The sequence below is a fragment of the Pseudorca crassidens genome, chromosome 10, assembly GCF_039906515.1.
Source record: "Pseudorca crassidens isolate mPseCra1 chromosome 10, mPseCra1.hap1, whole genome shotgun sequence".
NCBI lineage: Eukaryota > Metazoa > Chordata > Mammalia > Artiodactyla > Delphinidae > Pseudorca > Pseudorca crassidens.
Window position 1 is genome coordinate 75,082,211 of NC_090305.1, and position 23,932 is coordinate 75,106,142.

Genomic DNA, 23,932 nt, shown 5'->3' on the forward strand with positions numbered 1-23,932 from the left:
TTGGCCATTGTGAATAATACTGCTATGAACATGGATGTGCAACTATCTCTTTGAGATCCTATCTTCAATTCTTTTGGATATATACCCATAAACAAGATTGCTGGATCATATGATAATCCTATTTTGATTTTTTTGAGGAACCACCATACTGCTTCCCACAGCAGCTGCACCATTTTACTTTCCCACCAACAGGGCACAAGGGTTTCAATTTCTCCACATTGTCACCAACACTTATTTTCTGATTTTCTTTTTAATAGTAGCCATCCTAATGAATGTGAGGTGGTATCATTGTGGTTTTGAATGCATTTCTCTAATGATTAATGATTTTGAGCATCTTTTCATGGCCGTGGGCCACAGTTAACCTTTTTAATTTTATAAATGTATTTATTTATTTTTGGCTGTGTTGGGTCTTCGTTGCTGTATGTGGGCTTTCTCTAGTTGTGGTGGTCGGGGCCTACTCTTTGTTGTGGTGCGCAGGCTTCTTATTGCGGTGGCTTCTCTTGTGGTGGAGCATGGGCTCTAGGAGTGCGGGCTTCAGTAGTTGTGGCACGCGGGATCAGTAGTTGTGGTTGAAGGGCTCTAGAGCACAGGCTCAGTAGTTGTGGCACATGGGCTTAGTTGCTCTGTGGCATGTGGGATATTCCCAGACCAGGGCTCGAAACTGTGTCCCCTGCATTGGCAGGCGGATTCTTAACCACTGTGCCACCAGATAAGTCCAATCTTTTTAATTTTAGACATATAAGAGGTAAATAGTGGTATCTCATTGTAGTATTAGCTTGCATTTATTTCACAACTAGTGATGTTGAGTCTTTTAATATACTTATTTACTATCCACATATCTTCTTTGGTCAAGTACCTGTCCAAATATTTTGTCTATTTTTAAATTGGGTTGCTTGCTTTCCTATTATTGAATTTTCAGATTTCTTTATATATACTGGATACAACTTCTCTATCAGAGATGTGATTTGCAAAAAATTTTCTCCCAGTATGTGACTTGTCTTTTCAGTCTTATAACAATGTCTTTTTTTTTTTTTTTTTTTGCGGTACGCGGGCCTCTCACCACTGTGGACTCTCTCGTTGCGGAGCACAGGCTCCGGACGTGCAGGCTCAGCGTCCATGGCTCACGGGCCCAGCCGCTCCGCGGCATGTGGGATCCTCCCGGACCGGGGCATGAATCCGTGTCCCCTGCATCGGCAGGCGGACTCTCAACCACTGCGCCACCAGGGAAGCCCTTAACAATGTCTTTTGAAGACCAGAAGTTCTTCATTTTATTGAAGCCCAATTTATCCATTTTTTTCTTTTATAAATTATGATTTTGTGTCATATCTAAGAATTATTTGCAGAATTCTTTGCCTAACCCAAGGCAACAAAAATTTTCTCCTGGGGCTTCCCTGGTTTTTCTCTAGAGGCCTTACAACTTCAGGTTTTACATTTTTTTCTCCAGTCCATTTGTGTTAATTTTTGTATAAGATGTGATATAGGGTCTTACTTTATTGGTTTGTTTTGCTGAATATAAATGGCCAGTTGTTCTAGCATCACTTGTTGAAAAGATCTTTTGTCACTGTAATGCCTTTGTATCTTTGTTGAAAAATCATCTGACCATATGTCTGGTTGTATTTCTGGGCTCTATTTGGGTCTGTTGACTGTCTATCATACTATAATATACTGTTTTGGTTATTGCAGTTTCATAGTAAGTTTTAGGTAAGTCTTTCAACTTTGTTAATCTTTTTCAGAGTTGTTTTGGCTAATCTAGGTCTCTTAGATTTCCATATGAATTTTAGAATCAGCTTGTCAATTTCTAGAAAACAGTCCACGTTGATTTAGATTTGGATTGTGTTAAATCTGTGGAATAATTTTGCGCAGAGCTGACATCTTAACAGTATTGAGTCTTCCAATCTATGACCGTGGTATATTTTCCCATCTATTTTGGTGTTTCTTAAATTTTTCCAAAAAGAAAAGGGAATTCCCTCGTGGTCCAGTGGTTAGGACTCTCCGCTCTCACTGCTGAGAGCCTGGTTCAGTCCCTGGTAGGGGAACTAAGATCCCACAAGCTGCATGCTGTGACCAAAAAAATAACAATAATAATTTTTCAACTGTGTTTTATAATTTTCAGGGTACATGTTTTGCACATCTTTTCTCAGATTTATCTGTTTTAAATATTTTTATGATAATATAAACAGTATAGTTTTAAATTTCAATGTCCTGTTCATTGCTATCATATAGAAACAATAAATTTTTGCGTGTTTACCTTGTATCTTGCAACCTTGTTGACCTTATTTAATAAGTTTTGTACATTTCATATTTTCTACATAGATGATCATGTTATCTGTAAAAAACGACAGTTTTACTTCTTCCTTTCCCATCAAGATGTCTTCTATTTATTTTTCTTGCCTTATTGTGCTGGTTAGGACCTTCAGTACAATGTTGAATAGAAGTTGTGAGAATGAATATCCTTGCCTTGTTTCTCATCTTAGGGGAGAAAGCATTCAATCTTTCAGCATTATGATGTAAGTCATAGTTTGTGATAGATACCCTTTATCAGGTTGAGAACATTTCCTTGTATTTCTAGTTTGCTGAAAGTTTTTATCAGGAATGTATACTGTCAAATGCTTTTTCTATTGAGATGATCATATGCCTCCCCACTTTTTAATTTGATGAATTACCTGGGCTGTTTTCTGGGGGTTTTTTTTTGGCCACACCATGCAGCATGTGGGATCTTAGTTCCCCAACCAGGGATCAAACCCATGTCCCCTGCAGTGGAAGTGTGGAGTCTTAACCACTGGCCCACTGGGGAATTCCCCATTGGCTGATTTTTTTTTTTTTTAATGTTAAGTCAACTATTGATATAATTTCCCTTCTGCCTCAAGGACGTCTTTTAACATGTCTTGTAGTTCTGGTCTCCTGGTAATGAATTGTTTCAACTTTTCTATGTTAGAAAATAATTTATTTTGCTTTGCTTTTGAAAGATATTTTCACTGGGTATAGAATTCTGGGCTCAGTTATTTTCCTTTCAGTACTTTAAAGATATCACTGTCTTCCTGCTTGCCTTGCTTCCAGAGAGAAATCTTCTGTTATCCTTACCTGTGTTTCTTTGTATGTAACATGTCTTTTTCCTCCAGCTGGACTTTTAAGACTTTATTACCAGTTTTGAACAATTTGATTGATATGCCTTCATGTAGTTTTATTGTGTCTTGTGTTTGGAGTTCACTGAATTTCTTGGATCTCTGGGTTTATAATTTCATCACATTTGGATAATTTTTTGCAATTATTTCTTCAAATATATTTTCTGTCTCCTCTCTCCATTCCTTTCTTTTTTTTGAATTTTTGAATTTTATTTTTTTATACAGCAGGTCCTTATTAGTAACAATTTTATACATATCAGTGTATACATGTCAATCCCAATCGCCCAATTCATCCCACCACCACCTCCATCCCCCGCCGCTTCCCCCCCTTGGTGTCCATACGTTTGTTCTCTACATCTGTGTCTCAATTTCTGCCCTGCATACCAGTTCATCTGTACCATTTTTCTAGGTTCCACATATACGTGTTAATATACGATATTTGTTTTCTCTTTTTGACTTACTTCACTCTGTATGACAGCCTCTAGATTCATCCACATCACTACAAATGACCCACTTTTGTTCCTTTTGATGGCTGAGTAATATTCCGTTGTATATATGTGCCACATCTTCTTTATCCATTCCTCTGTTGATGGGCATTTAGGTTGCTTCCATGACCTGGCTATTGTAAATAGTGCTGTAATGAACATTGGGGTGCATGTGTCTTTTTGAATTATGGTTTTCTCTGGGTATATGCCCAGTAGTGGGATTGCTGGGTCATATGGTAGTTCTAGTTTTAGTTTTTTAAGGAACCTCCATACTGTTCTCCATAGTGGCTGTAGCAATTTACATTCCCACCAACAGTGCAAGACGGTTCCCTTTTCTCCACACCCTCTCCAGCATTTGTTGTTTGTAGATTTTCTGATGATGCTCATTCTAACTGGTGTGAGGTGATACCTCATTGTAGTTTTGATTTGCATTTCTCTAATAATTAGTGATGTTGAGCAGCTTTCCATGTGTTTCTTGGCCATCTGTATGTCTTTGAAGAAATGTCTATTTAGGTCTTCCGTCCATTTTTTGATTGGGTTGTTTGTTTGTTAATATTGAGCTGCATGAGCTGTTTATGTATTTTGGAGATAAGTCCTTTGTCTGTTGATTCGTTTGCAAATATTTTCTCCCATTATGAGGGTTGTCTTTTTGTCTTGTTTGTAGTTTCCTTTGCTGTGCAAAAGCTTTTAAGTTTCATTAGGTCCCATTTGTTTATTTTTATTTCCATCACTCTAGTAGGTGGATCAAAAAAGATCTTGCTGTGATTTATATCAAAGAGTGTTCTTCCTATGTTTTCCTCTATGAGTTTTATAGTGTCCAGTCTTACATTTAGGTTTCTAATCCATTTTGAGTTTATTTTTGTGTATGGTGTTAGGGAGTGTTCTAATTTCATTCTTTTACATGTAGCTGTCCAGTTTTCCCAGCACCACTTATTGAAGAGACTGTCTTTTCTCCACTGTATATCCTTGCCCCCTTTGTCATAGGTTAGTTGACCTTAGGTGCGTGGGTTTATCTCTGAGCTTTCTATCCTGTTCCATTGATCTATATTTCTGTTTTTGTGCCAATACCATACTGTCTTGATTACTGTAGCTTTGTAGTGTAGTCTGAAGTCAGGGAGTCTGATTCCTCCAGCTCCATTTTTCTTTCTCAAGATTGCTTTGGCTATTCGGGGTCTTTCGTGTTTCCATACAAATTGTGAAATTTTTTGTTCTAGTTCTGTGAAAAATGCCAGTGGTAGTTTGATAGGGATTGCACTGAATCTGTAGATTGCTTTGGGTAGTAGTCATTTTCACAATGTTAATTCTTGCAATCCAAGAATATGGTATATCTCTCCATCTATTTGTATCATCTTTAATTTCTTTCATCAGTGTCTTATAATTTTCTGCATGCACGTCTTTTGTCTCCTTAGGTAGGTTTATTCCTATTCTTTTTGTTGCAATGGTAAATGGGAGTGTTTTCTTAATTTCACTTTCAGATTTTTCATCATTGGTGTATAGGAATGCAAGAGATTTCTGTGCATTAATTTGGTATCCTGCTACTTTACCAAATTCACTGATTAGCTCTAGTAGTTTTCTGGTAGCATCTTTAGGATTCTCTATGTATAGTATTATGTCATCTGCAAACAGTGACCACTTTACTTCTTTTCCGATTTGGATTCCTTTTATTTCTTTTTCTTCTCTGATTGCTGTGGCTAAAACTTCCAAAACTATGTTGAATAATACTGGTGAGAGTGGGCAACCTTGTCTTGCTCCTGATCTTAGTGGAAACGGTTTCAGTGTTTCACCATTGAGGGTGATGTTGGCTGTGGGTTTGTCATTTATGGCCTTTATTATGTTGAGGTAAGTTCCCTCTATACCTACTTTCTGGAGGGTTTTTATCATAAATGGGTGTTGAATTTTGTCAAAAGCTTTCTCTGCATCTATTGAAATGATCAAATGGTTTTTCTCCTTCAATTTGTTAATATGGTGTATCACATTTATTGATTTGTGTATATTGAAGAATCCTTGCATTCCTGGGATAAACCCCACTTGATCATGGTGTATGATCCTTTTAATGTGCTGTTGGATTCTGTTTGCCAGTATTTTGTTGAGGATTTTTGCATCTACATTCATCAGTGATATTCGCCTGTAGTTTTCTTTCTTTGTGACATCTTTGCCTGGTTTTGGTATCAGGGTGATGGTGGCCTCATAGAATAAGTTTGGGAGTATTCCTTCCTCTTCAATTTTTTGGAAGAGTTTGAGAAGGATGGGTGTTAGCTCTTCTCTAAATGTTTGTTAGAATTCACCTGTGAAGCCATCTGGTCCTGGACTTTTGTCTGTTGGAAGATTTCTAATCACAGTTTCAATTTCATTACTTGTGACTGGTCTGTTCATATTTTCTATTTCTTCCTGGTTCAGTCTTGGAAGGTTATACCTTTCTAAGAATTTGTCCATTTCTTCCAGGTTGTCCATTTTATTGGCATAGAGTTGCTTGTAGTAGTCTCTTAGGATGCTTTGTATTTCTGTGGTGTCTGTTGTAACTTCTTTTTCATTTCTAATTTTATTGATTTGAGTCCTCTCCCTCTTTTTCTTGATGAGTCTGGCTAATGGTTTATCAATTATCTTCTCAAAGAATCAGCTTTTAGTTTCACTGATCTTTGTTATTGTTTTCTTTGTTTCTATTTCATTTATTTCTGCTCTGATCTTTATGATTTCTTTCCTTCTGCTAACTTTGGGTTTTGTTTGTCCTTCTTTCTCTAGTTTCTTTAGGTTTAAGGTTAGATTGTTTATTTGAGATTTTTCTTGTTTCTTGAGGTAGGCTTGTAGAGCTATAAACTTCCCCCTTAGAACTACTTTTGCTGCATCCCATAGGTTTTGGATCATCGTGTTTTCATTGTCATTTGTCTCTAGGTATTTTCTGATTTCCTCTTTGATTTCTTCAGTGATCTCTTGGCTATTTACTAACGTATTGTATGGCCTCCATGTGTTTGTGTTTTTTACATTTTTTTCCCTGTAATTCATTTCTAATCTCATAGCATTGTGGTCAGAAAAGATGCTTGATATGATTTCAATTTTCTTAAATTTACTGAGGCTTGATTTGTGACCCAAGATGTGATCTATCCTGGAGAATGTTTTGTGCGCACCTGAGAAGAAAGTGTAATCTGCTGTTTTTGGATGGAATGTCCTATAAATATCAATTAAATCTATCTGGTCTATTGTGTCATTTAAAGCTTGTGTTTCCTTATTAATTTTCTGTTTGGATGATCGGTCCATTGGTGTGAGGTGTTAAAGTGCCCCACTATTATTGTGTTACTGTCAATTTCCTCTTTTAGAGCTGTTAGCAGTTGCCTTATGTATTGAGGTGCTCCTATGTTGGCTGCATATATATTTATAATTGTTATATCTCTTCTTGGATTGATCCCTTGATCATTATGTAGGGTCCTTCCTTGTCTCTTGTAACATCCCTTATTTGAAAGTCTATTTTATCTGAGATGAGTATTGCTACTCCAGCTTTCTTTTGATTTCCATTTACATGGCATATCTTTTTCCATCCCCTCACTTTCAGTCTGTATGTGTCCCTAGGTCTGAAGTGGGTCTCTTGTAGACAGCATATATATGGGTCTTGTTTTTGTATCCATTCAGCAAGCCTGTGTCTTTTGGTTGGAGCATTTAATCCATTCACGTTTAAGGTAACTATCGATATGTATATTCCTATTACCATTTTCTTAATTGGTTTGGGTTTGTTTTTGTAGGTCCTTTTCTTCTCTTGTGTTTCCCACTTAGAGAAGTTCCTTTAGCATTTGTTGTAGAGCTCGTTTGGTGGTGCTGAATTCTCTCAGCTTTTGCTTGTCTGTAAAGCTTTTGATTTCTCCATCGAATCTGAATGAGATCCTTGCCAGGTAGAGTAATCTTGGTTGTAGGTTCTTCCCTTTCATCACTTTAAGTATATCATGCCGCTCCCTTCTGGCTTGTAGAGTTTCTGCTGAGAAATCAGCTGCTATGGGAGTTCCCTTGTATGTTACTTGTCGTTTTTCCCTTGCTGCTTTCAATAATTTCTCTTTGTCTTTAATTTTTGCCAGTTTGATTACTATGTGTTTCAGTGTGTTTCTCCTTGGGTTTATCCTGTATGGGACTCTCTGTGCTTCCTGGACTTGGGTGGCTATTTCCTTTCCCATGTTAGGGAAGTTTTCAACTATAATCCCTTCAAATATTTTCTTGGGTCCTTCCTCTCTCTCTTCTCCTTCTGGGACTCCTATAATGTGAATGTTGTTGAGTTTAATGTTGTCCCAGAGGTCTCTTAGGCTGTCTTCATTTCTTTTCATTCTTTTTTCTTTATTCTGTTCCGCAGCAGTGAATTCCACCATTCTGTCTTCCAGGTCACTTATCCGTTCTTCTGCCTCAGTTATTCTGCCATTGATTCCTTCTAGTGTATTTTTCATTTCAGTTATTGTATTGTTCATCTCTGTTTCTTTGTTCTTTAATTCTTCTAGATCTTTGTTAAACATTTCTTGCATCTTCTTGATCTTTGCCTCTATTCTTCTCCCGAGGTTCTGGATCATCTTTACTATCATTATTCTGAATTCCTTCTCTGGAAGGTTGCCTATCTCCACCTCATTTAGTTGTTTTTCAGGTGTTTTACCTTGTTCCTTCATGTGGTACATAGCTCTCTGCCTTTTCATCTTGTCTATCTTTCTATGAATGTGGTTTTTGTTCCACAGGCTGCAGGATTGTAGTCCTTCTTGCTTCTGCTGTCTGCCCTCTGGTGGATGAGGCTACCTAAGAGGCTTCTGCAAGTTCTCTGATGGGAGGGCCTGGTGGTGGGTAGTGCTGGCTGTTGCTTTGGTGGGCAGAGCTCAGTAAAACTTTAATCCACTTGTCTGTTGATGGGTGGGGCTGTGTTCCCTCACTGTTGGTTGTTTGGCCTGAGGCAACCCAACACTGGAGCCTATCAGGGCTCTTTGGTGGGGCTAATGACAGACTCTGGGAGGGCTCACGCCACGGAATACTTCCCAGAACCAGTGTCCTTGTCCTCACCATGAGACACAGCCACCCCCCGTCTGTTCAGGAGACCCTCCAATACTAGCAGGTAGGTCTGGTTCAGTCTTCCCTGGGGTCACTGCTCCTTCCCCTGGGTCCTGATGCACACACTCCTTTGTGTGTGCCCTCCAAGAGTGGAGTCTCTGTTTCCCCCAGTCCTGTAGAAGTCCTGCAATCAAATCCCACTAGTCTTCAAAGTCTGATTCTCTAGGAATTCCTCCTCCCATTGCTGGACCCCCAGGTTGGGAAGCCTGACCTGGGGCTCAGTGAAGAAACTTCACCCCAGTGGGTGGACTTCTGTGGTATAAGTGTTCTCCAGTTTGTGAGTCACCCACCCAGCAGTTATGGGATTTGATTTTATTGTGACTGTGCCCCTCCTACCATCTCATAGTGGCTTCTCCTGAAGCCACTTTGGATGTGGGGTATCTTTTTTTGTGAGTTCCAGTGTCTTCCTGTCGATGATTGTTCAGTAGTTAGTTGTGATTCTAGTGTTCTTGCAAGAGGGAGTGAGACCACATCCTTCTACTCCGTCATCTTGAACCTATCTCCTCTCCACTCCTTTAGAGACTCCAATTACATGCATATCATGGCACTTAATGTTGTCCAATGGATCACCTACACTCTTCTCACTTTTCAAAAATTCTCTTTTCTCTGTGTTTTATTTTGAATAGTTTATATTGCTAGGTCTTATTCACTAATCTTTTCTTCTGAACTGTCTAATCTGATGTTAATCCCACACAGAGTATCTTTCATCTCACACATGGTAGTTTTCATTTTTAGAAGTTAGATTTGGGCCCTTTTTTCTGTATCTTTCATTTCTCCACTTAACATTATAATATACAGTTATAATAACTTTTCTTTTTTTTTGGCTGCACCAGGCAGCTTGAGGAATCACAGTTCCTGGACCAGGGACTGAACCTGTGCCCTTGGCAGTGAAAGCAGAGTCTTAACCACTAGACTGCCAGGGAATTCCCAACAGTTATAATACCTTTTAATGCCCTTGTCTGCTAATTCTAACATTTTTGTCTGTTCCGGGTTGGTTTCAATTGTTTTTGTATTTTTCTCCTCTTCATGAGTTGTATTGTCCTGCTTCTTTGCACACATTGTAGTCTTTGACTGGATGGTAGGCACTGTGAATTTTACCGTTAGGTGCTGGATATTTTTGTATTCCTATAAATATGCTTGTGCTTTGTTCTGGGATGCAGTTAAGTTACTTGGAAATAGTTTGATCCTTTTTGGTCTTTAAGACTTGTTAGGTGGGGGGCTTCCCTGGTGGCACAGTGGTTAAGAATCCATCTGCTAATGCAGGGGACACGGGTTCGAGCCCTGGTCCGGGAAGATGCCATATGCTGCAGAGCAACTAAGCCCGTGAGCCACAACTACTGAGCCTGCGTGCCACAACTACTGAAGCCCATGAGCCTAGAGCCCATGCTCCGCAACGAGAAGCCACTGCAACGAGAAGCCCGCACACTGCAATGAAGAGGAGCCCCCTCTCGCCACAACTAGAGAAAGCCCGTGCACAGCAACGAAGACCCAATGCAGCCAAAAATAAATAAACAAAATAAATGAAAAAAAAAAAAGAAGACTTGTTAGGTGGAACCAAAGTAGTGTTTATGCTCAGGCTAATTATTCCCCACAACTTTTCAGGCCTTTCTGAGTACTTTATCCAACTGTGATATTCTACTAGTGTGGTTTGTGGGAACAGGAACGATTCCCAGCACTGTGTGAGCTCCTGCTAATCCTTCTGGATAGTTCTCCCCGCCCTTGGGTAGTTTCTCACATGTGTTCCCTGATCAGTATTCAGCTGAGTACCTTGGACAGGTGGCAGGGGTGCAGGGTCCTCTCTGCAGGCCTCCAAGGTTTGCTCTCCATGCAGTGCTCTCCTCTGTCCTCTAAACTGTAGCTCTCTTGGTTTCCCTGAACTCTCAGTCACATCTATTCCACTCAGGGACTTCACTGGACTAGGCTGGGTTTCCCCTCCCTGCCCTACTGCCTGACAACCCTCTCTAGGCTGTAAGCTGGAGCAAACACAGGGCTCAGTCATTTATTCTCTTCTCTTGGGGTCACTGTCCTTCATTGCCTGGTGTCCAGTGTGTTCAAAACCATAGTTTCACATATGTTGTCTTTCCTTTTATTTTTTGGTTGTTTCAGGTGGAAGGGTAAACCCAGTGCTTCTTACTCCAACATGACGATTTTTTTTTTTAATTTTTAGGGCAACTATTTTCTTTCATAAATTTATTTATTTAATCTTTGGCTGCATTGGGTATTTGTTGCTGTGCACAGGCTTTCTTTAGTTGTGGAAGGCAGGGTCTACTCTTTGTTGCGGTGTGTGGGCTTCTCATTGTGGTGGCTTCTCTGTTGCAGAGCATGGACTCTAGGAGCCCAGGCTTCAGTAGTTGCAGCACACAGGCTCAGTAGTTGCAGCACGTGGGCCCTAGAGTGCGAAGGCTTCAGTAATTGTGGTGTGTGCGCTCAGTAGTTGTGGCGTGTGGGCTCTAGGGCGCACGGGCTTCAGTAGTTGTGGTGCCTGGGCTCAGTAGTTGTGGCTCACGGGCTCTAGAGTGCAGGCTCAGTAATTGTGGAGTACGGGCTTAGTTGCTCCGCGGCATGCGGGATCTTCCCAGACCAGGGATCGAACCTGTGTCCCCTGCATTGGCAGGCAGATTCTTAACCACTGCACCACCAGGGAAGTCCCCATGTTGCATTAGGTGCCCTTCATTCTGTTGTGTGGATCCACACATCCATCTGGTGTTGCATTCTATCAAAAGAAGTCCTTTAACAGTTTTTGCAGTATAGATCTGCTGGTAATGAACTTGTTGATTTCTGTTTCACGCTCTTTTATGCCTGGAAAAGTCTTTATTTTGCCTTTCTTTCGAAAGATATTTTCATGTCTCTTCTCAGAAAATTATCCCTCACAACAAGAAATAGAAACAGGAAATCCATCTTTCATAATTCCAAAAGATCTTTGTATCCTTGGACCACAACATATGAAAATAGAAAGCAGGTGGTAGAATGATCCCTGTGATGATGATGCTGAGAGCACATGTGTATAATGTTTATCATGTCAGGTACCGGTATCTATCAGAGGCCCAGCAGGCTCAGCAGCATATTCAAATTAGGTTAATTCAAAGAAGCTTTAAAAAGGGACTTTATACAAAGTTGTGGGCAGGGTGTAGAGGCAAGGCAATATCCTGGGGCTAGTGACAGTGGGGCTGTTACCATCTTAGGATGGAAGGGCTACTGGAACTCAGAGAGAACTCCTTGAGAGGAACTGTGACTTCATGTCAAGAGAGGTAGCCAGCCCAAGGCAATTCTTCGAGGAGAGAGCCAGGAGAATAAATACTCCAACCTCACTCTTTTCCCTCTCTCTGATATCATGCAAGGACTCCCTGTTGGTCAAATAAAACCAGAAGCTACAAGCAAGAGTTCATTGATGAAGTACATACGTACCACAGGCACATAAAACGATGGATCAGGACAGAGAGGCAATTTGGAGAGGTAAGCAAAAATATACAATCCCATAAGTTACTATTATCCCTAGATAAATGAACAATGCAAGAAGAAAAATGCAACAAAACTATGGTACCCTGAGTTTAGCAAAGATAATGCCTTCACTAAATAAGAACAGGAAATGGATAACTAATGAGAACCTGCTGTATAAAAAAATAAATAAAATAAAATTCAAAAAAAAAAAAAAGAACAGGGATGCTCTAAGAAAAGGAACAATGATAGAAAAAGTTTAGCAATAAAAATCTTTACCTCCAATTAATAGAAGGGTTAGAAGATAAAAGTGAAGAAATTTCCATGAGAACAAACTATTAGGAAATAAAAAGTAGGAATAAATAGGTAAGAATATATGAAAACCAATCCAGGAGGGATGAGACAAAATCCAGCAGGTTCAACATCACTCTCTCTGAAGTTCCTGAAAGAGAAAACAGAAAATTGTGGAAAGGAATATGCCAATGAAAAAATACAAGAAAATACTCCAGATTCTCTGGATTGAGAAGCCCTCTCCACCCTACCCCCCAAATATGCAGAGAATGAGTGAAAAAGATCCCAGCCAAGGCCATACTTTCAAGAAATTTCATAACACCATGTGCAAATATAAAAGTGACTATTAAATAGCAAAAATGAAAACTGCTAGCTCTTAATAGTTTTCAAAGTGATTTCACATACAACATCTTACTTTTTAAATGGCCTGAGGGTTTACAGTATCCCCATTTCATAGACATGGGATGAATAGAACATCAAGGATGACATGTTTCAAAATTCTACAGACGAGATAACACAGTTCTTTAATATTTAGGTGTGTTTGTGTGTGAACATGTATGTGTAAGTGGACAAGTTATTTAGAATGCATGTCCAGTTTCCTGAACTAGATGATCAGCTCTCAAAGATACAGAGTGCCATTTCTAATTCCTTGCTAATCCTCCAGGTCAACTGATGAACTGCTTCTTCTGGGTAGATCTATGTAGCTGACTGAAGTGCAAACCAACCTGGAGGAAGGAAATAAGATGCACTGAGCAGTGATTTTTTGGCCAACTTGTTTGCATAAGTATCCTCTAGGTACACTGAATACAGTCAACTTTTCTCACTGTTTATTCACGTGGGCAAGGTTTTAAATCTTAATGATCTTCAGATTCTGGTGAGTTTGGAGTTGAGTTATCCTATTCAAATTCCCAATACTGTAATTCCAGAATTCTGTCAATAAATGAGATAGCATGAAATAAATGAATCAACCACAGCAATGAGAGATGATGATCAGTGGCTTCTTCCACAGGCCGACGGGAGCCAGGTGAGAGAAAATGTCCAAGTGAAACTGTGTGGTCAGATGCTCTCTTTGTTAAATCTCCAAGGAATCCTCAGGCTTCTGGAGAATTAGTTAAAGGTGGACATGGACAGAACGTAAATGGAAAGTTGAACAGCTTGTTCACCAACACGGTGGGTTGCAGTTTCCTGGAACCACAGGGACTTTGTTAAAACAGGACTGTAGCATTCTCAGCTGCTGTAGACCGTGCTAGGAATGGAAATGAAAGCAGTTGATGGTGGTGACCACTACCCAGAAGCCGAAACCACAACCTAATTTTGCACAAAATTGCTAGGTCTGGCTCTTTTCTTTGCTTATGACTTTCATTTAGACAGTGAGGATTGCCTTTAGTTGTGTGTTAAATAACATCTTGAAAATAGACTCAAGAAAACCATTTAGCCCTCAGTCATTTGCACTAACCCACAAAATGTCAGTACAAATATCTTCTAATAGACTAGTAGAGACACTCTCTAGTAACAAAGTCAATACAATCAAGGGAATAAAAAGTGGACAGAATATCCAAAGTAGAACTGGAGAAGGACAAGGAGGATAAAAAGGAGGGAGGAGTAAGAAAATGAGAAGGAGTGAGTTTTCATTTGGGAAAAATTTTGGACTTACTTTTATTTATGTGAATATCTTGACTAATCTGAAAATTAACAATATGTTAAACAAAATGGTGACAACTTATTATAAAGATAAGATTAACTACCAGCCTTACTGGGCCAACATGCTGCTGAGAATTGGCTACCAACTACTTAAAATTGTAGAGCCTTTTCATCTAAAACTATTCTTTGGGGGAATAAAACTAGCCATTTTAATTTAAAAAAAAAAAAGAAAGTGGACTGAAATTCCAGGAAGAATTTCAAAGTGAAATTTGCCTTCTATTATTTGGCCCCAAGGTCATCAATAGTCACCTATACTAACAGTGAGATTCAACATTTATTTTCTATAACAATTATGACATCCCTTGACACACAGTATAGATTCAAGATATAGTTATTAAAAATGAATAAATGAATAAGTGAGTAGAGTCAAAGCAATCTTGAGAAAGAAAAACGGAGCTGGAGGAATCAGCCTCCCTGACTTCATACTATACTACAAACCTACAGTCATCAAAACAGTATGGTACTGGCACAAAATCAGAAATATAGATCAATGGAACAGGATAGAAAGCCCAGAAATAAACTCACACACCTATGGTCAATAAATCTTCAACAAAGGAGGCAAGACTAGACAATAGAGAAAAGACAGTCTCTTCAATAAGTGGTGTTGGGAACACTGGACAGCTACATGTAAGAAAAATGAAATTAGAACATTCTTTAACACAATACACAAAAATAAACTCAAAATGGATTAAAGACCTAAAGGTAAGACCGGACACTATAAAACTCTTAGAGGAAAACATAGGCAGAACACTCTTTAACATAAATCGCAGCAATATCTTTTTCAATCCGTCTCTTAGAGTAATGGAAATAAAAACAGAAATAAACAAATGGGACCTAATGAAACTCAAAAGCTTTTGTGCAGTAAAGGAAAACATAAACAAAACAAAAAGACAACCTACAGAATGGGAGAAAATATTTGCAAATGATGTGACTGACAAGAGATTAATCTCCAAAATTTACAAATAGCTTATGCAGCTCAATATCAAAAAAACAAACAACTCAATCAAAATATGGGCAGAAGACCTAAATAGACATTTTTCCAAAGAAGACATACAGATGGCCAACAGGCACATGAAAAGATGCTCCACATCACTAATTATTAGAGAAATCCAAATCAGAACTACAATGAGGTATCACCTTACACCACTCAGAATGGCTATCATCAAAAAATCTACAAACAGTAAGTGCTGGAGAGGGTGTGGAGAAAAGGGAACCCTCCTACACTGTTGGTGGGAATGTATATTGGTACAGCCTCTATGGAGAACTGTATTAGTTCCTTAAGAAACTAAAAATAGAACAACTATATGATCCAGCAATCCCACTCCTGGGCATATATCTGGAGAAAAACATGGCTCGCAAGGATACATGCATCCCAACGTTCGTTACCATGCTGTTTACAATAGCCAAGACATGGAAGCAACCTAAATGTCCATTGACAGACAAATGGATAAAGAAGATGTGGTACATATATATATACAATGGAATATTACTCAGCCATTAAAAAGAATGAAATAATGCCATTTGCAGCAACATGGATGGACCTAGAGATTATCATACTAAGTGAAGTAAGTCAAAGACAAATATATGATATGCAGAATCTTAAAAAAAAGTGATACAAATGAATTTGTTTAAAAAACAGAAGCAAACTCACAGACTTAGAGAACGAACTTATGGTTACCAGGGGCAAAGAGGTGGGGGGAGGGACAGATTGGGAGTTTGGGATTGACATATACACACTGCTATATTTAAAATAGATAACCAACAAGCATCTACTGTATAGCACAGGGAACTCCATTCAATATTCTGTAATAACCTAAATGGGAAAAGACTTTGAAAAAGAATAGATACATGTATATGTATAACCAAGTCACTTTGCTGTACACTGGAAACTAATACAACATTGTTAATCAACTATAGTCCAATATAAAATTAGAAATTAGAAAAAAAAGAAAAAAGAAAAAAAAGTGAATAGAGAATCCTTGAAAAAACAGATCTTAGAAATATGAGTTCTGCAAGAGCTTTGATAGATCAAATCGTAGCATTTATATCAACCCATACCCTATCTTAATGTGTGTACTTGGGTACAAGCAAAAATTTCGGTAAGAACCTCCCAGTAAGATCACTGAAATTTGATGTTTGTAGGGCAAATACTATATACAAAGAAGACGACATTTTAATGTAATTTATTTGAAATGCTTCCAGAGAAGTTTAAGGCCATTATACAAAAACATTCATTTCATGAAAACATTCATTGACTTTCTTCCCATAGGCCAGCCCCTGACAGACCTCTTTTCTCAACACGCTGGCCAAAGTGGTCGATGGCTCCTGCAAAGAATGATTCATTCTTTTCCCCACCATCAAACAACTTTTCTCGGCTTTTCTCTGCTTCTGTCTGCAGCAGATTCATTCAGTCGCTAAATCAATAACAACTTGAGTTGTTTTAAATAAACTTGTAATAGAAAAAAAGATTCACTGTGTTTAAAATCTATAAATACAGAAATATGTTTTACAGGGTAAAATGGACCACAACATTTTATTTTGAAAAATAAGTACTATAGCTTGTTTTTATATTGATAAATCTTGTCACACAGCTTCTTTGAATGCATGATAGACGTACATAATAAAATGACAACATAGTATTTACTGCTTTCCTTTGTGTAAACTTGAAAGACAGATTTAAAAAAAAAGAAAAGAAAACTTTTTTGGCAATAATTTAGAATCATTACTACTAGTGCTGGTGTGGGTACAATTTTGCACAAGTCATCTTTAATATTTACACTCGCAGGGAGATTTTCTGTGTATTAACTTTTTTTAAAGGTCTGCGACTCACCCTGCATTGTAAATCAAGTCTGGCAAAGAGGTTTATTAGTTTGGATAACTGATCCTAATTAATGATAGAGTTAATTAAGTCGGCCTCTGGAGAATGTAATTATGATTCTGATCCAGAACAGAGCCAGAGATGGCAAATGATGACCCAAAAGTGGGGCAGGGAAACCCAAGGCTCTGGCCTTTCCCAGACGGACACTGGACCTTACTTTTCTCTTTTAATGCTTCCCACATAAGGTCACAATGGAGCACTTCTTCCAAATTCTTTTTCTCACATGTTTCCGTAAACAGAGTCACTGACTGAGCCGCAGTCCCTTTTCCTCATCTCTTCATTCATGCTCTAAAACACGAGTAGGCCTAAGCAGATGAAACAAAGAGAAGATGGGTCTTTTTGCTATCCTGCCAGGTTTTCCCAGGCCCTTTGAGTTATATTATGATATTTTAGGCTAGAAATGGCTCTTTAAGGCCAGCCAGCATCCATGGCAGAGACCTCCTGATGCAATGCACATTTCAGTTCAAGATTCAGAGCTGACAGCGGTTTTTGCGTTGATCCTTTTAAGGTCAGACTCTTATTTCATGTCCTAATAGATTATTGCATCAAATTTGTACTGGATGAAATTGCAAGGTCAAAACAGTGCTTCTTCCTTTGCAAAATTAAACCTTCAGAATCCCCAGGGATGTTTTCATGCTTTTTGGTTGGATGACACTGAACCAATTTGACTTGAAATATTGATCTTTCCCGTTTCTCCTTCAAATGCCATCATGATACACAAGTAAATTCCTCATGCCCTGTTTTCAAGGCTCGTTAAATTTCATGCCTTCAGCTACCCTGTCAAAGAGCCAGAAAAGCACTAGAGAAACATGGAAGGACCCTTTAATCTACATGAAACAGTAGTTTAGAGATTGTTTTCTTTCTGTTTTTTAAAATCCAGCAGGACGAGTGAAAGTAACTTGTTCAAGTACTTCTCCATCCATCCAGACACTTGTGAAATACAATACAGGGTAACAGTTGCCACAGATTCCAGCTGACACAGACTGGCAGTTACAGTACTAGGGACAAAAAAGTACAGACAGGACTGGGTCAACACAGTCACAAAAGTATTAAAAAGTGCTTCTCCAAACCGTTCCATGTGTGGAATGCAAATACTGTACAGGTAAGACACAGGGCTACTTCCAGGAAGTACATGCTTCTGTCAGACGTTACTTTCAACATGCCTGCTATCCCCACAGGAAGAGCCTGTCTGTTCCATGCGTTCACAGTCAAGGCTGACCTCACTTGTGTCCATGCTACAATCCGATTCACTGTCTGATTGGTCCATCTGCTCAAGTTTTGTTTCTCCCTGTGGCTCCCTGCTCCCGGTGGTGGGATCTAGGAACGGTCCCTCGGAGTCAAGGACCCCAGCCTGCCCCGCAGCACACAGAACTGTTTCTTTGGCTTGACGAATACAGTTGAGCCACTGCTGTTTGTTGAAGGTGTCATTGGCTTGTAATGAGTGGGTCTGACTTTGGGATCCATTTTTGAAACTTACTCTGAAGAAGTTTTTAACTAGAAATGAAAAACACATGATGACAAAGGTCAATGGACAGGTATTTCCTCAGGCCAAAGATTACACATGTGATGACACTAACCCCCAGTACCCACGGCAGAGATTACTAATTGATTACTAAATAAATGTGCCCTACTGATCTAGGAATGGCTCAGCTCCACCCTGCAGCCTCCATCAATCAACAGGTGTTGACAAGGTCTGGCACTCAGTTGCTCTCGGAAGCTAGGAAATCAGTACGGAACAACTATGTCTTGTGTTTCAGGGGACCCCAGAGTACTGGGTACCAAACCTGGCTGCATATCAAAATCCCCCAAGAGCATGTTAAAAATACAGATCCCGGGGTCCTACCCTTAGAGATTCAGATTCAGTAGGTCTGATGTGGGCCTGGGAAACTGTAATTTCAACAACTGCCCCAAGCTAGAGCTTTTTCAAGTTTAAGAAGCTCTTTGTAACATCAAACAGGCCCAAGACCCTCCACATGATAGTACTTGTATATTTAGTATCTGATGATTGAGAAGATATGTAAAGACTCTTATAAGTTTGGTTTCATTTTAAAATGAAATGACATTTTAATAATAACTGCAACAGGAGCTCTGTGCATTTATTTTTTTAAATTATTTATTTATTTATATTCTTTTGGCTGTGCCACGTGGCTTATGGGATCTTAATTCCCTGACCAGATACTGAACCCTTGGCAGTGAAAGTGTGGAGTTCTAACCACTGGACCACCAGGGAATTCCTGGAGTTACGTGCATTTAAAAAATGGTAGTGCACAATATGGAAGACATTTGATTTAGTTTAGTAACAACATTAACTGTCATTTAATGGGCCCCGTGTGCCACATGCATGTGGTTCACAGAAGTGTCTGTGCTCAGTCAGTCCCCGTGCACGATCCCTGTAGCCAACAGACTGGCTTCAGATAAATTCAGGCTCCAGTCTTTGCTGTGGCGCAAATGCCTTAACTCCCCTACGTTTCAGTTTCTTTATTTGTAAAATGGGAAAAACAAAGAGAATCTACCTTAGATGGTTATTATGAGGAATAAATATAATAATACATGTAAGTGCTTATACAATCAATGCCTGGCACATAGTCAGTACTTGAGAAATGTAAGTACTACTGCTACTACTAGTACTACCACTGGGGCAGAGGGACTGGTGAGTAGGTAAGAGGCAGTATACATGAATTACTTTGACAATATGATGCCAATGTTAACCTAAGAGGCTCAAATGTTACTTGCTCAAAGAAGACCTCCCTGACCATTTCATCTTAAACATACCTCCTATTGCTATCCCCCTCTATTCCCTTACTGGGTTTTAGTTTTCTTAAGGTACCTGGATTATGTATTTGCTTCTCAAATAACCTCTACCTCCTCCATCACAATGTAAGTTCCACAGGGCTTCCAAGGAATTGAATTGTTTGGTTCCCTAGTGTATATCAGTGCCTGGCACAGTGCTTGACACATAGGAGACACTAGATAGATGCTGCTATCTAAGCTTCTTTTGGTTAATTCCTTTGTTTATTAAGTCTCAAGTTAGAGAAGCCCATTAGAGTAATTACAGATAAACCCTCAGCCCAGTTGATCATAGTTATGTCTCTTTAGAGACAAGTCTGCCAGCTTAACTACAAAAACCCACCGTTATACAACTGTAATCACATAGGGACCATCTGGCCTTAAGAATGCTTTTATCCAGTGGAAGGAGTCAGAGTAAGGGAGCTTAAGGGGCACCAGTTATATGCAGACAGGTTAACTTGTAGTGTCTTACTTAATCCTTACAACAATCCTATGAAGTAGGTATGCATGCATCCCCACTTTGCAGATGGGAAACTAAGGCTCAAAGAGGTTGAGTAAGTTTACACAACCAGTAAGTGATGAAAGAAAACTGGAATGCAGTTTGACTTCAAGGCCATAGCTCTTCTCTTTTCACCAGGCAGCCATTCCCTCCAAACCACCACGACCAAAGACGTTCAACAGGTCAAAATGGACAGCCATCCATACTTCTCTCATTGTTGCTAAACGCCCCACGCAGGGAGCCGCCCAGCCTCACTTCTCCGTCCTGCAGATCTTCCAGCAGGAGGTCCTTCACGGGGATGGGCTGCCGGTACAACTGGTAGCAGAGCTGCTCGTTGTGGGTGACAGCCCGAGTGATCACAAGTACTTCTTGGAACAGGAAAACGTGTAGTTTCTGGAAGAAAAGAATCCACAGGATTCCCCTAAGCAATAATCTAATGAGTAGTTGATAAGTGGACCTCTGTGGATAAGAGGTCCCTAGGTACCAGGTTCACACTGGCCTATGAACTTCTAGGCTCAAATCTACCTCTGGGAGAACAGCAGTTGGGGGTTGGACACATTTCCAGATGCATCCATTGCCTTTCCTATGGGAGCGCCTCCCTAGGGCCCCACTGAAGAAGGCCTTTCTGCCTACAGACACCTGCAGTCAGGTCTGCCAGCTGCAGTGGCGTTCTTCACACTGCAATTCACAACCTGTGCAGACACATACAGCCTTATAGGAACATTTAAAAAAGAAAAGGAGAGAGAGAAACCCCATAGAATGAAGAGGCTAATGAAGGAAAATAAGTTAGTGCTCTCGGGGCTTTGGTTTATTGTATCCAATACAATTCTAAGAGATCACAATGAATAAGAGTCCATAAAGGATGAGACGGACATATCAGAGCCTAATATTAACGTTTGCTTCTCAAACCCATAAAACACTTGTTCCTTCAACCACTGAGCTGAGTATCAGCTTCATCCAGGCATCCCAGCTCGGAACACTGCCCATTCCCGAGGAAACCAGAGCATGCTGCTGTAGCCACAAAGAAAGACAATCAAACAAGTTGTCCTTCTCGGTTAAGTTCATAAGAACCTCGGTTCTCTGAAGAGGTTGTGCTTAAAAGGCTGATGATTGATGTGTGTGTTGTTGGCAAAAAAAGAATCTCCAAAATAAAGGCTTGTCTCAAACCACATTATAAAAGCAATTTTGCTGAGTGGAGGTGGGGTAAATTGGCTCCATTCAACTCTAAGTGCCAGACTCTTCCCGCAGCTTGGAAATGCTTAGGAGGTGAAGAGAGACGATCCATGACTTTGCAGCTAGGTTCTGGTTTTCCAGTGGCAATATTTGGGAATGTCAGCCTTAGGGCCTCAAAGAGGAGACCAGAAGAGCAGGGCTGAAAATTCACATTAGAATCTTGATCTGGGGTCGGGGAAGCATATTCAGCATCATCAGATAGTTTTAGATTTGGAAGAAAAGATACTTGCGGGTCATCTACCCGCACCCTGCCACAGACGGATGGATGGACAGACACACACACACATACATACACACATACCAAAAACTGCAGAAACTGAAGCTCAACTAAATGTTGGCTTGTGGACACATAAATGATGACGGCTCTGTATTGGTGTGTGTTTGCGGTGGGGTCAGGTTTGAAGACCGAAAAACAGAGTAAAGCACAAAATAACCAAGTTAAGGGCTTTTTTTTGGTGTGGGTGGTGGGGATGGCAGAAGAGAATATTAAGACTTTTCTTTTGGGGGTTAGGGAGCGGAGGGAGTTAGTCACTGTTTTACATACTAAAAATAATCAGAGATTTTTACACTGTTTCTACTTCTACCACTCTTTCTTTTTGTTTTTTTTTGGGGGGGGGAAGTAAGGATTTATTAAGAACATCAAGCTCCAGGGCATTTTTTTTTTTACCATATACCTTTAAAAGTGTTTTTTATCCCCCCAAAAATCCTTATCATTTAAAACCAGATATTCAAATTATATAGCTAACATTTTTAGCTAATCAACTCTTCAGCGCTGATCCTAGAAAACCACCTTCAATGGATCTTTGAATAACGGAGATTCAGCCCCTGATACGAGTAGTGTAGTTAGTCACACCTTTAACGTTCAAGCCACAAGTTGTGACGTTTGAAAGAGGTGAGGTCTACTGTCCTGCATCATCAGAATTTGTCGTATTTTCAGTGCTACTGGGTTGCACGTTATCTGCGAGGTTGTGTGCATGCTCAAGAAATAAATCAGTACACTTAATTCCTTAGTCAGCAATTTAATTTTTGCTTCCAACAGTTCATTCTCTTCCTTGAGCTGACTCACTCTCTGCAGCGTATCCTGTGCGTTCTGCTTGCTTTTCAACTGGTTCTTTTTCACTGCCATGTTGTTCCTCTCTGCACTGACGATACTCGTCACTGCTGCGATCCATGGGCAAACTCTTTTTGCTCTGCTTGCCTGGAGACACAGCTTTGCCTCCGCCCCCAGGGCCAGTGGGCACCAGCTGAGGAACCTGCTATAAGCCGCTGGCATGAGCCTGAGTATGGATGACACTTATTCCGTTCACGCCCGGGTACTGTTCTGCTGTGATACCTTGCTCATTTGGGCATGCTCCCTTGTCAACACGGAACAATCAGAAATGAGGACAAGGTGATCAATGGTTTGATCTGCCAAGAAATCTTCACACGTACCTGCGCCTCCAGCCTGCCCCTCCCCAAGCGGCCTCCACTCCCAGCGGCCCTGCACGGGGTGGCCTGACCCGACCCAGGCCTTGCGGTCCGCCAGTCCTACTTCTACCGCTCTTCTAGACAAGGTAGGCACTTTGAACTCAGATTGTCTGGGCAACTTTAAAAAATATCCCTGGGCTTCCCTGGTGGCGCAGTGGTTGAGAGTCCACCTGCCGATGCAGGGGACACGGGTTCGTGCCCTGGTCGGGAAGATCCCACATGCCGCGGAGCGGCTGGGCCTGTGAGCCATGGCTGCTGAGCCTGCGCGTCTGGAGCCTGTGCTCCGCAACGGGAGAGGCCACAACAGTGAGAGGCCCGCATACCACAAAAAAAAAAAAAAAAAAAAAAAATCCCTTATTTGTGAATGTTCACCGAGAATTCCTCTTCTTAGTCGCAGCTCCTTCCTGCCCTCAAACTGTTGAGATTTTTTTCCTGACTCAGGACTTTATTCATAATGACTTTTTTTCCGCTCCGCGGCATGTGGGATCTTTCCGGACTGGGGCATGAACCTGTGTCCCCTGCATCGGCAGGCGGACTCTTAACCACTGCGCCACCAGGGAAGCCCCATAATGACTTTTACAATTCTACTGGGAACAAACAAACAAACAAAAACAAATCCCCTCACCCCAACTAAAATCTTTGTTCTCAAAAATCTATCTGCCTGAAACATGAAGTAGATAGAGTTCATCCTTAATGCCCTGGGCACATCCAGCAAGAGGGTCTCAGTCCCTGACTGATGGACAGAAACAGAACAGGCCCTCATTCTGTGGGGTGATGCATCTTCCTATTTTCCACAGGGCTTCTGAGAAAGAATGTTCAAGCAGCCAGAGCAACAGCCATTAGAAATCTACCAGTGCTTTTCAGATATCAGCAAAAAGCAGAATGCAGCTGTCTGGCAATCAGTAACTCCCTAGTCAAACAGAAACACTTCTTCAAGCAGCGGCCTGTGACCGGTCTCAAAACCTTTGTTGCA

At 40.3% G+C, this 23,932-nt stretch overlaps 1 protein-coding gene and 1 pseudogene across 6 annotated transcripts in view; both read right to left on the bottom strand.

The window, feature by feature from the left end:
* Window positions 1-16,262: 16,262 nt before the first annotated feature.
* The window catches only part of ARHGEF3 (Rho guanine nucleotide exchange factor 3), a 311,757-nt gene continuing 304,087 nt past the window's right edge, over window positions 16,263-23,932 (bottom strand). For all 6 annotated transcript variants that reach the window (XM_067754831.1, XM_067754832.1, XM_067754836.1 and 3 more), the window contains 2 exons: window positions 20,466-20,652; window positions 16,263-18,467 (listed from right to left, as the gene is read on the bottom strand). In XM_067754831.1, the coding sequence (XP_067610932.1) occupies window positions 18,115-18,467; window positions 20,466-20,652 (540 nt within the window). In that variant the 3' untranslated portion in view covers window positions 16,263-18,114. The remainder of the gene's footprint in view (window positions 18,468-20,465; window positions 20,653-23,932) is intronic.
* LOC137232563 (CCAAT/enhancer-binding protein gamma-like) lies at window positions 21,263-23,039 on the bottom strand (annotated as a pseudogene).